Source organism: Musa acuminata, chromosome BXJ3-5 (assembly GCF_036884655.1).
Source record: "Musa acuminata AAA Group cultivar baxijiao chromosome BXJ3-5, Cavendish_Baxijiao_AAA, whole genome shotgun sequence".
Lineage (NCBI taxonomy): Eukaryota > Viridiplantae > Streptophyta > Magnoliopsida > Zingiberales > Musaceae > Musa > Musa acuminata.
In genome coordinates this window covers 42,321,839-42,336,077 of record NC_088353.1, presented here as the reverse complement: position 1 = coordinate 42,336,077, position 14,239 = coordinate 42,321,839, and the positions used below count along the sequence as shown (strand labels likewise).

At 38.2% G+C, this 14,239-nt stretch overlaps 2 protein-coding genes across 6 annotated transcripts; both read left to right on the top strand.

Annotated features, from left to right (window-relative positions):
- Positions 1–2,743: 2,743 nt before the first annotated feature.
- On the top strand, positions 2,744–7,961 carry LOC103986429 (glyceraldehyde-3-phosphate dehydrogenase 2, cytosolic). The gene is made up of 12 exons (XM_009404449.3): positions 2,744–2,891; positions 3,006–3,029; positions 3,144–3,244; positions 3,510–3,625; positions 3,737–3,836; positions 4,515–4,661; positions 4,751–4,811; positions 4,917–5,014; positions 5,848–5,990; positions 7,297–7,380; positions 7,507–7,596; positions 7,697–7,961. Exons 1-12 carry the CDS (start codon positions 2,888–2,890, stop codon positions 7,740–7,742), a joined length of 1,014 nt encoding a protein of 337 aa, XP_009402724.2. The 5' UTR covers positions 2,744–2,887; the 3' UTR covers positions 7,743–7,961.
- A 961-nt stretch (positions 7,962–8,922) lies between these two features.
- On the top strand, positions 8,923–12,728 carry LOC135585352 (cyclin-dependent kinase G-2-like). 5 transcript variants are annotated; one of them, XM_065151686.1, is made up of 8 exons: positions 8,923–9,067; positions 9,187–10,860; positions 10,951–11,079; positions 11,268–11,403; positions 11,500–11,588; positions 11,806–11,917; positions 12,014–12,120; positions 12,219–12,728. In XM_065151686.1, exons 2-8 carry the CDS (start codon positions 9,371–9,373, stop codon positions 12,316–12,318), a joined length of 2,163 nt encoding a protein of 720 aa, XP_065007758.1. In that variant the 5' UTR covers positions 8,923–9,067; positions 9,187–9,370; the 3' UTR covers positions 12,319–12,728. The 5 variants fall into 5 exon arrangements, 3 of the variants coding, with proteins under 3 accessions (XP_065007758.1, XP_065007759.1, XP_009402725.2); XR_671798.3 differs by having other exon boundaries at positions 8,943–10,860; positions 12,219–12,405; positions 12,478–12,728; XR_671799.3 differs by having other exon boundaries at positions 8,943–10,860; positions 12,219–12,405; positions 12,475–12,728.
- Positions 12,729–14,239: the final 1,511 nt, after the last annotated feature.

Sequence of the window (14,239 nt, the reverse complement as noted above, 5' to 3'; positions counted from 1 at the left end):
AGGGAGAGACAATTAAAGCAGGAAGAATCATGTTGGACCGGAGTGGAACATATCAGAAGATTGGATGCCGAGCCGGAGGATCGATTGACGTATCGACAGAAGGCCTTGGGTCATGGGATCGGGCATCGAGCCAAGAAGAGCAAAGATTATACCAAGAAAATTGGAGTTACAGAGGTCAACTGGTCGATTGGACAATAGGCCGTAAGAGAGGACGATGCGCCGAAGAATCGTCGATGAACCAATGATATGTCGGACAACAATTGATTAGCTTAGTAATAATTGTCTAGATCGAAGTAGGTTTTAAGTGTGCGGGATTAACTACGATAGCGATCAAGGCATAAATCAAAATGAAGTTCCGGAGTCAAGAACGAGATTTTGTTGGGAGTTTGTCGGAAGTTCAGACGTTCGTAAGAAGTTCTGTCGGAATTGACTGAGAAGTCCAAGAGCTTGCCAAAGAAGCTCATCGGAACTCTTCAATAAGATCGTCGTGAAGTCCAGGAGTTTGTCGGGAGTCCATTGGACCATTGTCGAGAGATCGTCGGAAGTTCGCCGGAAGCTCGCCAGAAGAAACCTAGACTTATCAGACTTATTTAGCTTAGAGTATGCATTAAAATTTATAGTTAGCACATAATTGGGTTGGAATTGTGCCAACTCAATTAAAGGCTAATTGGGCCTAAGTTTGGACTGTGTTGGGCTAAGTAAAATGCTCAAACAGTGACCCAACAGGTGGCACCATCGGTGGCACAATCTCCGAGACTGTGTAAGGTAGTGGTACCACCAGATTGGGCGGTGGTACTGCCCAATGGCAGTGTCAGGCGATGGTACCGCTCAGACACAGTCTCCCAAGCGGTGGTACTGCTAGATTAGGCGGTGGTACCGTCCAGTGTCAATGCTGTAGGCGATGGTATCACCAGGACCCGGGAAACCCAAGATAAGACATTTTTTTGCTCCATTTTTTAAGCCAATTGTGGTCTATAAATACCCTACTATTCCTACATAGAACAATAAGAAAGTTGAGCAAAACTCTGTGATTCTAAAGTTGTAAACTCTATTCGAAAGTTGAGTTCCCTCCTCCTAAATTTTAGAGAGAGTTTCAAGGAAGGTGTGTGAGGAATACCTTATAGAAGAGGGTTGTAAAAGGTTATCTCTAAACCTATGAAAAGGAGAAGAGGGGTGTAAAAGGGTAGTTGATCTTCGCCCATTGAAAGAAGATCGTTAGTGGATGCCGATGGCCTCGACCGAAGAGGAATTGAGAGTGGATGTAGGTCACGACGACCGAATCACTATAAAATATGGTTTGCATTTATGCTTTGCTATTTACATTTAGGATTTTTAGTGAAAAGTAGTCTGTAGTCGATAAAAAAAAGGATAATATTATATATACACACACACATTTTCAATAATCATCATAAGAAAACCCTAATTTTAAATAAACATCAGTAAAGTATAATGAATATTACATTGAAATTTTTGGTAGATTTTTTTATAAAATATCTAGGTATTTTTCAATTGGTACCCTAATTTTATTTTATTTTTTGATAGTAATCCTAATTTAAAAATACTTAAACTATCCATTTTGTTGTTAGCCTGGTTACTACAATAAAAATATTTTAAAAATTATTTAAAAATACTATAAAACGATCTAAATATATTTCTAACTTCAATCAAACTAACTATAAATATAAAATTATGAAATTATAATATTCTATGAATAATGAAAGCTAAAGAGGCATGATATGATGTCATTTATAATATTTTTTACTATTAGTTTTAGTACTAATAAAGTACTATAAACATTATTGAAAAATACTGTAAATGAGTTAAATGAAAATATTGTAATAGTTAAAAATGATAAAAAATAAGCATAAAAATTTGATTAAAAACTTTTGAGGGGTCTTTCAGATTTTTTTTTAAAATTAAAGGTGTTATTTGAAAAAAAAAAAGATACCTTTTGGGAAATATATAAAATATGAATATTTTCTTTAAAAAACAACTCAAAATTTTTTCAGTATTCTTGTGTTGTGTTATGTCTTTACACAGTATAGCATATTATAGATCATCTTATATTGTATTACATCATGCCATGTCATACCACACATCATATTAATATATCATATCACATAACATTTATATACCTAAAAGGTCAATAGTGGGCAGTATCTAAAGAGCATTTTCCATGAGAAAGTGAGTTACCACCCTAAACTTTAGCTATTAAATAATAAGAGGTTAGGCAGTCTTGTAGGTGTTAAGTTCATGCCATATGTCACCAAACAATACCAACTCTGTATCAACTCTCTCATCCCCTTATCAGATTATAAGAAATTATTTTTCCATCAACAAATATTAAAGCCACTTGGTTCCTCTCAACCCCTCCACATTTCATCCCATATAAGCAAGATATTAATCTAATTTATTACAAACTTGATGATGATTAAGAAGAGACAAAAAAAAGGTTGGTTTAAAAATAGAAAAAAAGGGTGATAAAATAAATATATGAAATAAAATAGAGGGTGCGCATCGGACTTTTATTTACATGTTCTTAAATTTCTCGTTCACCGACCCGACTTAGGATTCGACGCAGTGTTTTTGGAGGACCCACAGACAGAAGAGAATGAGGGCCCCACCACCATCCGGTGTGGTTTTACATGGTTCCAGTGAACGCGTAGTGGCAGTCTCCGTATATATGTGCGAACTTTAGTGGCATTCATCTTATTCTAATCCCACGAACCCACCATTCCACGCCACGTGTCGCTCTTCGTGTTTCGTTCTACTACTTTTACAGAGGAAGTCGAGAAAGCTCTATAAGAAGTACCTCGTAAACCTCTCCCACCTCGTTTCTCTCCGTAACCTCGACTAGTTTCATCTCGAATCTTCACCTCCGATTGCCATGGGTACGTCACCGATTCCTTTCTATGTTCCTTGCGTGTTTCTTTTGATCTCGCGTGTTCTGCTTCTCTGTTCTAGTTTTGATTTCCTTTCCTTTTTGTGTGGTAACTTGCTTGCAGCTAAGATCAAGATCGGCATCAACGGTTGGTTCCGCGTTTGTTTGATTCTTCTGTAGTTTTAGGATTTTGATCGGAGTTCGATGAGGTATGGTATCGATCTATGAGCTTCTTTTGGGTTTGATTCTTGGTTGTTGGTAGGTTTTGGGAGGATCGGGAGGTTGGTTGCTAGAGTCGCGCTCCAGAGCGATGATGTGGAGCTCGTGGCCGTCAATGATCCCTTCATCTCCACTGACTACATGGTACTTGTCCTTCTGTTCTTTCATGTCCATGTTATTTTCTGATCGTTTTGAATTCAGACATTCGCTGCTTTCAATTTTGCTGGAACGGTATTGGATCTTTGAATTTTGTTGCTTATCCATGAATTTAACTGCGGATTATATGGATTTAGTTGTTTGAGGTTTCGTGATCCATATACTGTCAAAGTTTAAAGCATAAGTTGTTTTGCTTGAGCTCTGATGGGGTTGTTCATGGATCTGACTTTCTAAATTGAATAATGATTCGTAGACATATATGTTCAAATATGATACGGTGCACGGGAAATGGAAGCATCATGAGATCAAAGTGAAGGACACTAAGACTCTTCTTTTTGGCGAGAAACAAGTAACCGTCTTTGGCATCAGGTGCCTGTACTGCATTTCTCTTTTCTGTTAAAATTAGCTGGTTAACACTATGACTGCCTGTTTTTATTTTCATTTTTTTGAACTATCTTAGTTGGTTGTGGTTCTGGTTAGGAACCCTGAAGAGATCCCATGGGGTGAGACTGGAGCTGAATATGTTGTAGAATCCACAGGTGTCTTTACGGACAAGGACAAGGCTGCTGCTCACCTGAAGGTACTTGACGACTTTCATTCACTTTAGATCAATTGTGTCATTGAAGTCAGATTTAACTGATGAAAAATGATTCTAGGGATTGCATAGGTGTAGGATCTTTTTTCATGACTGGGTAATAGTTCCTGTGCTTTGTGTCCTATGCTTGTGATGCACATGGACTGGATGACTTATTAACAAGTTCACCTAGAATTATAGATTTTATCAAATGAATTAGAGGTAAAGTTCTTCCAGACGAATTCATTTTAGGTCATGTCACCTCCCTTAGCTTTACTGACATAATCAGAATGCAAGTCATCTCTCTTAGGTCTACATAATTGAAACATGATGTTCACCTTCACATGTAAATTTGACAACCTGGCTACTTATTTAATCTTAAATTCATCTTTCATGGTGAATGAAATGCATGTTTCAGAATATCTGAAGGCAAGATGCTGAAACAAAAATAAAAAAATTGACCGTAGTTCAAAGCAACAAATTTATATGATGGTGCTATGAGTATCGAAGAGTTTACATAATTTTTCTTCATGAATCTGATAGAAGTGGAGAAAGAGTTTCTATTTTAGTTTGAATTTCAGACTCAGTAGATTTGCTTCTCGTCAAGTGAATGATTTTCCCTCTTTATAAACTAGCATCGTAAGACCATGATGAAGTTTCATTGGTGTATTGATCTACATACAGGGTGGTGCGAAAAAAGTCATTATCTCTGCTCCAAGCAAAGATGCACCTATGTTTGTGGTAGGAGTGAATGAGCATACATACACGCCTGACATCGACATTGTCTCCAATGCTAGCTGTACCACCAACTGTCTTGCTCCTCTAGCCAAGGTAATAACTGCTAAATTTGAGATTCTGCTTTTATCATTATGTTATAATTTGCTATTAGATGACCATGTTGGATTTTCATGATGTGACAGGTCATCCATGATAGATTTGGAATTGTTGAGGGATTGATGACCACTGTGCATTCTATCACTGGTATTGATTCAACGAAAGCTTTAAAGTCCAAAATCGTTTCAACTTTGGGCTTTTTCTCATTTTATCAAGAGTTGGTGAGTGATATGAGCTCTTTTTTTTTGTCAGCCACTCAAAAGACTGTTGATGGACCATCTAGCAAGGATTGGAGGGGTGGACGAGCCGCAAGTTTTAACATCATTCCCAGCAGCACTGGTGCTGCTAAGGTATTTCCTGTAACATATTTTACTGTGTTATATTATGCCAGTGGGCACATTTTCTCAAATGTGTCTGCATAAGCACTTATATGTGCAGGTCACTTTGTCAATTTATGTTCATATCATGTGATTATTTTATGGTTGAGACAGGCCTGATAAAAAATATCGCATTTGGTTGTTTGTCACTCTAGCATTTATAGTTGGGGTAGTTTTAGCTAGCTACTCGGCTTTAGTGTCATTTGTTAAACTATATGCTTGGTTAGCTTTTTTTCAAGGCTACTTTCAAGGCTTTGTCCATGATATTTCCTCTGTTGACATTTTTTTGGGTTTGTTATGACTATCCTTCTTTGTTTTGCATGATTATTAATGGCTTATATTTGTTCATATAGCATGTAAAGATACTGTAAGTTTGTCTACTGATAAGTGATAAGTTCTATACTAAAGGATTGTTCATTCGTTGGTCTTTGTGGTGTAATTTATTAGTATATTTTCAAGTTATTAAACCTGATTACTAGACACAAGTTGAGTCTGATATATACATTATCTTCATGTGCTTTGAGAGATCATCAATAGTGTTGTGTTTACTCAAGAAATAACTTCTTTTGATTATGATATATTTTTCCTTCTTCGATGGAACTGAAGCTAACCCAAACAAATATTTTATTTTTCTTCATTTGCACTAAATGCCAATATAATTTAGTCTTTTGAATATGGGAACACTATAATGCTTAAGCAACAGTTCTATCAGCTTTTTCTACTTAAATTTGTATGATTAGTTGATTTTCTCATCATGCATTTGTTTTGTGAGTAGGTTTTTAATTATTTCATTCGCTATGTTACAGGCTGTAGGTAAAGTGCTCCCTGCTTTGAACGGTAAATTAACTGGTATGGCCTTCCGCGTTCCAACGGTGGATGTTTCTGTTGTGGATCTCACCGTTAGGCTTGAGAAAGCTGCTTCTTATGAGCAGATTAAGGCTGCCATTAAGTAAGTAGATTAAAATTTCTTGGATTATGTGATCTCTCAATACTATAAAGTTGTAGCTAAGTTGCTGAAACTATGATTGCTTGCTGTAGTTATGTACACAGAGTAGGTTCAGTAGGTTTAGCTTGAATATAATGCCATGAATTTTTCGCATGTAAGCCTCTGAAACTTGTGATTGACAGAACTGACTTCTTATTCCTTCCCCACCAATCCCAATGATTTAATTATAAAAGGTCTAAAATGCGACTTGCAAAGCATCCTTCTAATTATATTTGCCATGTATAGTCTTGATCAACTAGGCTAACTATAAGGTTTGGTGGGTAAGAGAACACGAAGATAGTTTGAGAATCTAGAGTCAAGAAATTGACTTGTTATGCTTTCATCTCAACACCAATGAGTTTACAAGGTTACCTGATGGGACATTTGGTATTTAATGTATTGGGTCACTGTTGACTGCTAGAGGTGAATACACGGTTGTATTCACACTAATTAATTGGTTTAGAGGGGGCATACTAGCTAATTATACAGGGGTTTGTACTAAACTGGATTTAAAGGGCATATATGCAAAAGATCTGAGTGAAGATTGCAATGATTCTTTTACTTCTTGATGACGTAAGCATAATGTGGCAAATCACATTGCAGTTTGAGAAGTTTTTTGGCTTTTGATCATGCTCTCTTTTTTTAGTCTCGTTGTTCTAAGTTTGGCTTTTTGCCACATTTTATGAAATTGTATTCAAAGCACATGCTAAGTGCTTATCAGTGGGTCGTTGCATGCAGCTGGTCAATATGCAAGATAGTGTATATGTGATGTTAGGCTGTATTTGCTGGCACATGTCTTGCTTATATTAAATACTTGGATATACATAGTTAAGCACAAACACAACATACATTAGAAAAATAAGTAGATAAATGCATGCTATGGCCAAATCACAAACAAATGGAATGATATTTATACTCTTTAAGAATTTAAATGATAAGTGTAAGAAACAAACATTTAAATTATATTTGATTGTAGTTATATGCCCATCTGCTGTGATTTAGAATCTTAGATAATGTATCTAATTTAATTATAGAACTATTAACATTGAGAAAAAGATACAAACCTACATACAGTTGTAACTTACGTTGATAGGCTGAGGCCAATATAGATGCACACAGCTGCATATGTAATTGCATACACTGCATATCATAGGCCTTGAGCAATGCTTTCATATGTGGAGACTTATGAGCATTATACTGCATGGCAGCGACATAGATTGCTTTATGAGAATGTTTCTCATGTTTACAATTTTGAATTGTTGTACAACAGGGAAGAGTCTGAGGGGAAACTCAAGGGAATATTGGGTTATGTAGAAGAGGACTTGGTCTCCACTGACTTCGTGGGTGATAGCAGGTACCATGTTGAAACTTTTCATTGAAAATGGACAGTCAGTGTTTGATATCCTGATGTGTTAGCACACAATTACTAAATATCAAATTGAGAATGCTAGTTAATTTTTACTTTGATTGCTCGTTTTAGGTCAAGCATTTTTGATGCCAAGGCTGGAATTGCTTTAAATGAGAATTTTGTCAAGGTTGTGGCATGGTATGACAATGAATGGGGCTACAGGTAATTCATCTTTTGTTCAAGACAACAGTGATTAGAGATTATGAGTTTAGCTTGTCAAGTTTCTCCTCCTTTAATTATGTGAATTTTTCTTCTTTTGCAGCTCTCGTGTTGTTGACCTGATCCGTCATATGGCTTGCACTAAGTAAATTATGGCTTGTTGCTGTTTGTATCCTTCCTTTGCTACTTGTAGCTGATGGTGAATAAATGTTTCATGAAAGGCGTCGACTTTCCTATTATCTTTCCACTTTGTTGGGAATCAGATACCATCATTATATGTAAGATGATAATTATTCAGCTGCATATGAATATGAAAGAGCTTTGTTTTGTGCAACAAGTCATTAAAATAATCATAATTAATATTGTCATTTTCATGGTTTCTAAATTCCTCTATAAACTTTCTGCACTCCCACATTGCATTTCCGGATGCTCGCAACCGTATATGATGTCTATAAAGAGCAACTACGAGTCTGTATCTCTGGTCATGCTGCATCTGTCTTTCCATTTTCGATCCTTTTATGTAGTTATTGCAGTAACAGTCTCTTTTGAAGCATTTATGAATACAGTGGAAAAGCTGCTGTCAACATATGAACATACTACGATCTCTTGCGGCACTCGAACATCATCCGAATGTGGCATTGTCTGTATTAACTTAACATACTTTTTGACACTTCGTATCTGATTGCTTGCTGGATTATATCATCTGGGCATTGAGGCTTTTGTTTCCAACCTAACAACATGTCACTGCAGAATCGGTAACAAGTCGATCCAGGCTTTTCTTTTCATTATCTGGATTGGGTTCTTCATTGCTAGAAGTTCCACACTGGAACACGACCTTCACTATTTATTATCTTGTACTAGGAAGACGATGTATAGGTGGAGTTTGACATGGGAGACGACGAGGAAAAAGGTAATCTAATTCTTTTAACGACAAAATAGATCAATTTGTTTGTTGGATTAGAATTAATGTACCTTTTTGGTACACGTACCGTCTAATCGTACTGTTTCACCCCTGTTTTCCCAAGTAGGAGTTGACTACTTGTGTCTAGTCAAACTAATACTGCAGCGTTCATGCTTGACCACCAATTGGATGGATGGTGTGCGGCTAAGCCGGACGAGTTTCTGAACCGTTTGGGTTTAACAGCCGGCCCACTTATTCGAGACCGATCCCGGCCCACGCGCGGAACCGTTCACACGAACGCCCTTTATAGTGACCTGAACCACACCTGATCGATTGTCAAGTCGGCCCGAGCCAATTGCCGAGAAAGCGTCGCTGGTAGATTAATCGGGTCGGTGTCGGTCAAGTGGAACAAACGTTTCCTTTTAGTGATCGGCGCTTTCCGCCGCCGCTCGCATCGAAGCAGCTTCCCGCAGTACTATAATAAACAAGTTCCCCCCCTCCATGCTCGTTCCCTCTTTTCGCCCCCATCTCCAGTGGCGGCTCGGGGAAACCCTTGTTGGGGCGGCGCTTCAGGTCAGTAATCTCAGCGGTCCCCTCTACATTCTGTCTACTTTCCCGAGTTCTACATCGGTTCCATCTCAATTGGGCCTTTCTCCGCGCTCTCCACGCTTCCAACCAGTTGATTCTTGTAGGAGTTTGGTGGGATGATTGATTCGGCTCGAATCTAAATTTATTCCCCTTATTGTTTGATTTTATGAGATTTATCGGGGGTTTTCGAGTCTGCCTCGCTTGGTGAGTTCTAGGGTTTCGTCCCGCTAGATTTATCCCCTTTCTCGATTTCTAGGGTTTCTTTTGGTAAAAAACAAGATTTGTAACATGGCTGCCGGTCGATATGGTGGGTATCGGGATCACGAGTTCCGGGACCGTGAAGCGGATGTAGAGAACTCTAGCAGGAGGGATTATTACCAGGGTCGTGTCCGTGAAGGGGGTCGCGATAGGGACCGTGGCCGGAGTGATCGGGACGTGCGTGATAGGGTTAGTGCTAGCCAAAGAGACATCACGGAAACGAAATCGGTGAATGGCTCCTACCGCTCCCCCATGTCTAGCAATTCGAGTGGTGGAAGCGGGCATATTCAGAAAATGAGCCACCTCTCTGAGAGAGATGTCGACCGTGAGACCGGGGAGTTGTCCAGTGGGAGCGGATCAGATGATGCTGAAGCGCCTGTTTCAAAGATCAGGGAGAATGGGATCCAGAATCAGGAGATTGATGACGTTTCTATGCCTGTTAGGAAAAGGAAATTCTCTCCAATCATTTGGGATAGGGATGACAATAAGAAATCCAGTGTTTCTACTCCCAGGAGTAAGATCAGCAAGGTTGAAGATGTTACACTGCCTCCACCACCTCCATTGCCTCAGGGTTTTGTACCACCACAGGTTGTTGAACCATCTCTTGGGAATGAGTTGCCTCTAGATTCAAATGTCTCTGTAGATTTACATCAGGAACAGTCAGAAAATAACAATCAGGAGGCCAAGTTGGTAGATGAGTATTATGAGGAACCTGCACCGGCTCGGAGTATTTCCTTCTCCAGATGGGCTGATGGAAACAGTGCTCTCGACGATGAAGAAGATGAACTCAAGGAGGATGATGCACGGAAAAGGAAAAAGACTAATCCTTTGTCCAACACTGCAGGGCAACAACTGTTGAAGAAGTCACCGACTCCTGAGCTAGGTGAGGTTATTGTGAGACAAAATTCCAGTGGGGCTTTGTCTAAGCTCTTTGATTCAGAGGGAGAGCATGCAGATCATGATCAGGAGGTTGAGGTGGATGGGAGTGATTATATGGATGTTGACAGGGATGAGTCTAATGCAGAGACAAGTGATCAACTTTCTGATACCGACTTTGATGCTGAAGATCATAGGTCTAAGACACCTGAAGCAGCACAGACGCCCCAAAGGAGTATAAACATGCTGCAAGGTTGTAGGAGTGTTGATGAGTTCGAGAGGCTGAATAAAATAGATGAAGGCACCTATGGTGTTGTGTACCGTGCAAAGGATAAAAAGACAGGGGAGATTGTAGCATTGAAAAAGGTTAAAATGGAGAAGGAGAGGGAGGGTTTTCCACTGACGTCACTTAGAGAGATAAACATTTTGTTGTCTTTTCATCATCCTTCAATTGTCGATGTTAAGGAAGTTGTAGTTGGTAGCAGCCTGGATAGTATATTCATGGCAATGGAATACATGGAGCATGATCTAAAAGGGCTGATGGAGACTATGAAGCAGCCATTTAGTCAGAGTGAGGTTAAATGCTTGATGTTGCAGCTGTTTTCAGGTGTCAAATACCTTCATGACAACTGGGTACTCCATAGGTACTTTCAGAATTTTTAGCTGTAACGTGTATTGCTCTGTTATCTTTGTCTCCATAGTTTACTTATTCGAATGACTTTCCCTTCCACTAGGGATTTAAAGACATCAAATCTTCTTTTAAATAATCGTGGAGAGTTGAAGATATGTGATTTTGGCTTGTCTCGTCAATATGGCAGCCCATTGAAGCCTTACACTCACTTGGTGGTGACATTGTGGTACAGGTATGTTACACTCTTATGTACTCTACTTCTGTAAATTCTTTTTATTTTGCTTCTGCTGCTTTTCATGAAGATGGTGGTGAGTGTATGATTTTGTAATATCTATTGTTATGTATTGATGGCACAATCAATTGCAATGCTTCAAAGCTAGTTAGCCTCATTCTTTAGCATTCTTGCTCTTGTTATTATAGGGCACCAGAGCTTCTGTTAGGAGCTAAGGAGTATTCAACTGCAATTGACATGTGGTCCTTAGGATGCATAATGGCTGAACTTTTAGCAAAAGAACCATTATTCAGTGGAAAGACTGAGTTTGATCAACTTGACAAGGTTTTTTCCCCTTATAATATAGCTTCATCTAGTTATTATTTATTACCCTTTGCCTCTTTTTGTTCATATCCCCTAATTCAACCAGCATTGTTACAGATATTCAGGGCACTCGGTACCCCGAACGAGAAGATATGGCCTGGATTTGCTAAATTACCTGGGGTTAAAGTTAATTTTGTCAAGCAGCCGTAAGTCAAATATTTATTCATCTACTTTTTTTGGTAGTTGCATGCAATTATAAGCTTTGGTAGCTTTATTGTCATTCTTATTAACACCACCCTTTTCCAGGCCTCGAGCTATGGATGATCTTGCTTAAGCTTTATGGCTTGCTTTGGTGGCACTAGCAGTTAGGTGATGCGTTTTTAATGTTTTGTCATTTAGCAAATTGCTTCCTTTTTCTTGCAGGTATAATAAGCTACGGGAAAAGTTTCCTCCTACATCATTTTCTGGACGTCCAACCCTGTCTGAAGCCGGTTTTGACTTATTAAACAAACTTCTTACATATGACCCTGAAAAGGTAATTTTGATTGAATGAATTAATTTTCTCATTGAAGTTGGTTCTTATGTTGTCTTCCTTTGATTGACTAATGTTTGCCACTTATCGTGAATGCAGCGAATAACAGCGGAAGCTGCACTTAATCATCACTGGTTCTGTGAGGTTCCATTGCCAAAGTCGAAGGAATTTATGCCTACTTTTCCTGCTCAACATGCTCAGGACAGGTGCCTAAAGTTATTGAATTAAAAAACTTCTGCTGAACGTAGACTTCCTTGGATTCTGTTATATGTGACTCATGATTTTTGTCTCGTTTAATATTCAGGCGCCTACGAAGGATAATGAAGAGTCCTGATCCACTTGCAGAGCAACGGAAGAAGGAATTGCAACAAGGGGAACTAGGTCTTTCTAGTCTGTTTGGTTAGAGGACAGGTACAGAGCATTGCTGTGGTCACGATTGTGAGTGCTGCCTGGCACTTGTAGACAGAAATTCATATTCACTAATATCTTAGGTGAGATATTTTGCTGGTGACATTGTGCAACTTCATTGGTATCGAGCAACGATTGATAATATTGTTTAGCAGGCACCACTGATGGTGTGGATGACAATGAAGGATATTATCTTCCCCTTCTCCACCAAAACACCATGTACTTCAGGCATTTTCTTTTTTTACTTCAGCAGCAGTTAATCGTTTAAGGTGTGGGATATCAAATTTTATCTTGGCAGTATCAATTTCCTCTCAGACTTGTATATGTAACATATTTCTTAATGGTGAAAGACTGGATTTAATACCAAATATTAATTGATACGTTAATACATTATTTTGATCGTTCATACTGTGTTTGCAAGAATCGACTGGTTGATGCGGTTGGATATTGTTGCTTCCAGAGCTGGAGAAAGTGATCAATAACTTATTAGTAAAAGGTAATTTGTTGCATGAATCTTTAAGACCGGGAGGATAATGAATTTTGCATGCTATATTTGTTAACATAATCATGATTGTTAGTGAAATAAAAGTTTTTTATGCATATTCTTATGATCTGAAACTTATACTACCTATAGGCTTGTGTAGTTTTACAATTGGCAAAATTTTATAGCTTGCTGCCCTGATGCCCCTGGCTGTAACGTTTGACTTGTTGCAGGGAGCAACCTACATCTTCACTGAACAATTCTTGTAATATTATACTTTTAAGATCATGCATGCTTCAAGAGCTACTTCTTAAGATGTTTTATTTGTATGATTTTGTACCTGCCTGCTAGCTCTACATTGAGGGACAGCACATGGTCATGTATTACATATTTACATATTCAGTGGGGCTTTTATTTTCCTGAAAATTCATAAATTGAGTGATTAATATATAGAAAAATGTTTAGGAGTTCTACCAAATGCTAGTGAATTGATGGATGCCAAGTCAACACATGGTTTGGGTACCAAATAGTGTGAGTTGCAGTAGAGGATTCGCAAATAATTGAGTTGAAATGTGGAAAAAATGCATTCTTGAAACTAGTGAGTTCACATTGAATGATAACTAGACTTTTGTTACAGGAAGAATGCTTTAAACAAAATCTGTCACTACATGGGCAGTGTTTGATGATATGTGATGTATATATATATGTATACATGTGTTTGTGTATATATATTTATGTATGCATGTCTTTAACTATGGTGGTTAAACTGTGCCTCTCAGCTCTCCACCTATCTTTGCATATTGATATTGCTTGCATGAAATAGTTACTTCATGGAGAAATGTTTGGATTGGCCTCCATTTTCAAATTTGAACAATTGTTAAGCGTAATGGATTTCTTCGTTTGTGCTTTGCATGCTTTTGCTTGAGACCGTCTATAAAATACTAAATATGAACTTTGACTACCATGACATGAACTTTATTGAGTCTTCTGAAGCTCAACAGCTGTATTTTTAATGTGTCCTAGTGTCATTATGTCAGCTGTCCATCTTGATCATATTGTTTAAGTTGGTTGTCTGCACTGCTTGTTAGCTATAGCTCTCCAATAGTTCATCTTCCTAGATGGCATGCAATTTTAGTTTACTATATTTATTGTTATGTCAAACTTGATTTTGGTGAAATGCATTCATGTGGCTTTCATCATGCTATCCTTGTTTCTTATGTTAACCTGTGTTGATCATTGGTTGACGATTTTATTGTGTTGGAATGACACTGCAGTGTCTAAATAAAGCAATTATGTAGTTGCAATTGACAGAAAGCTTCTTTGAAAATCACGAAAGTTTAGTATCTTATCTTCATTCTTCAGGATTGAGCATATTGGTTTCAATGGAGGTACTGGTCACCTCGTATGCATAATAAATCAAACCTTGGTATCACATC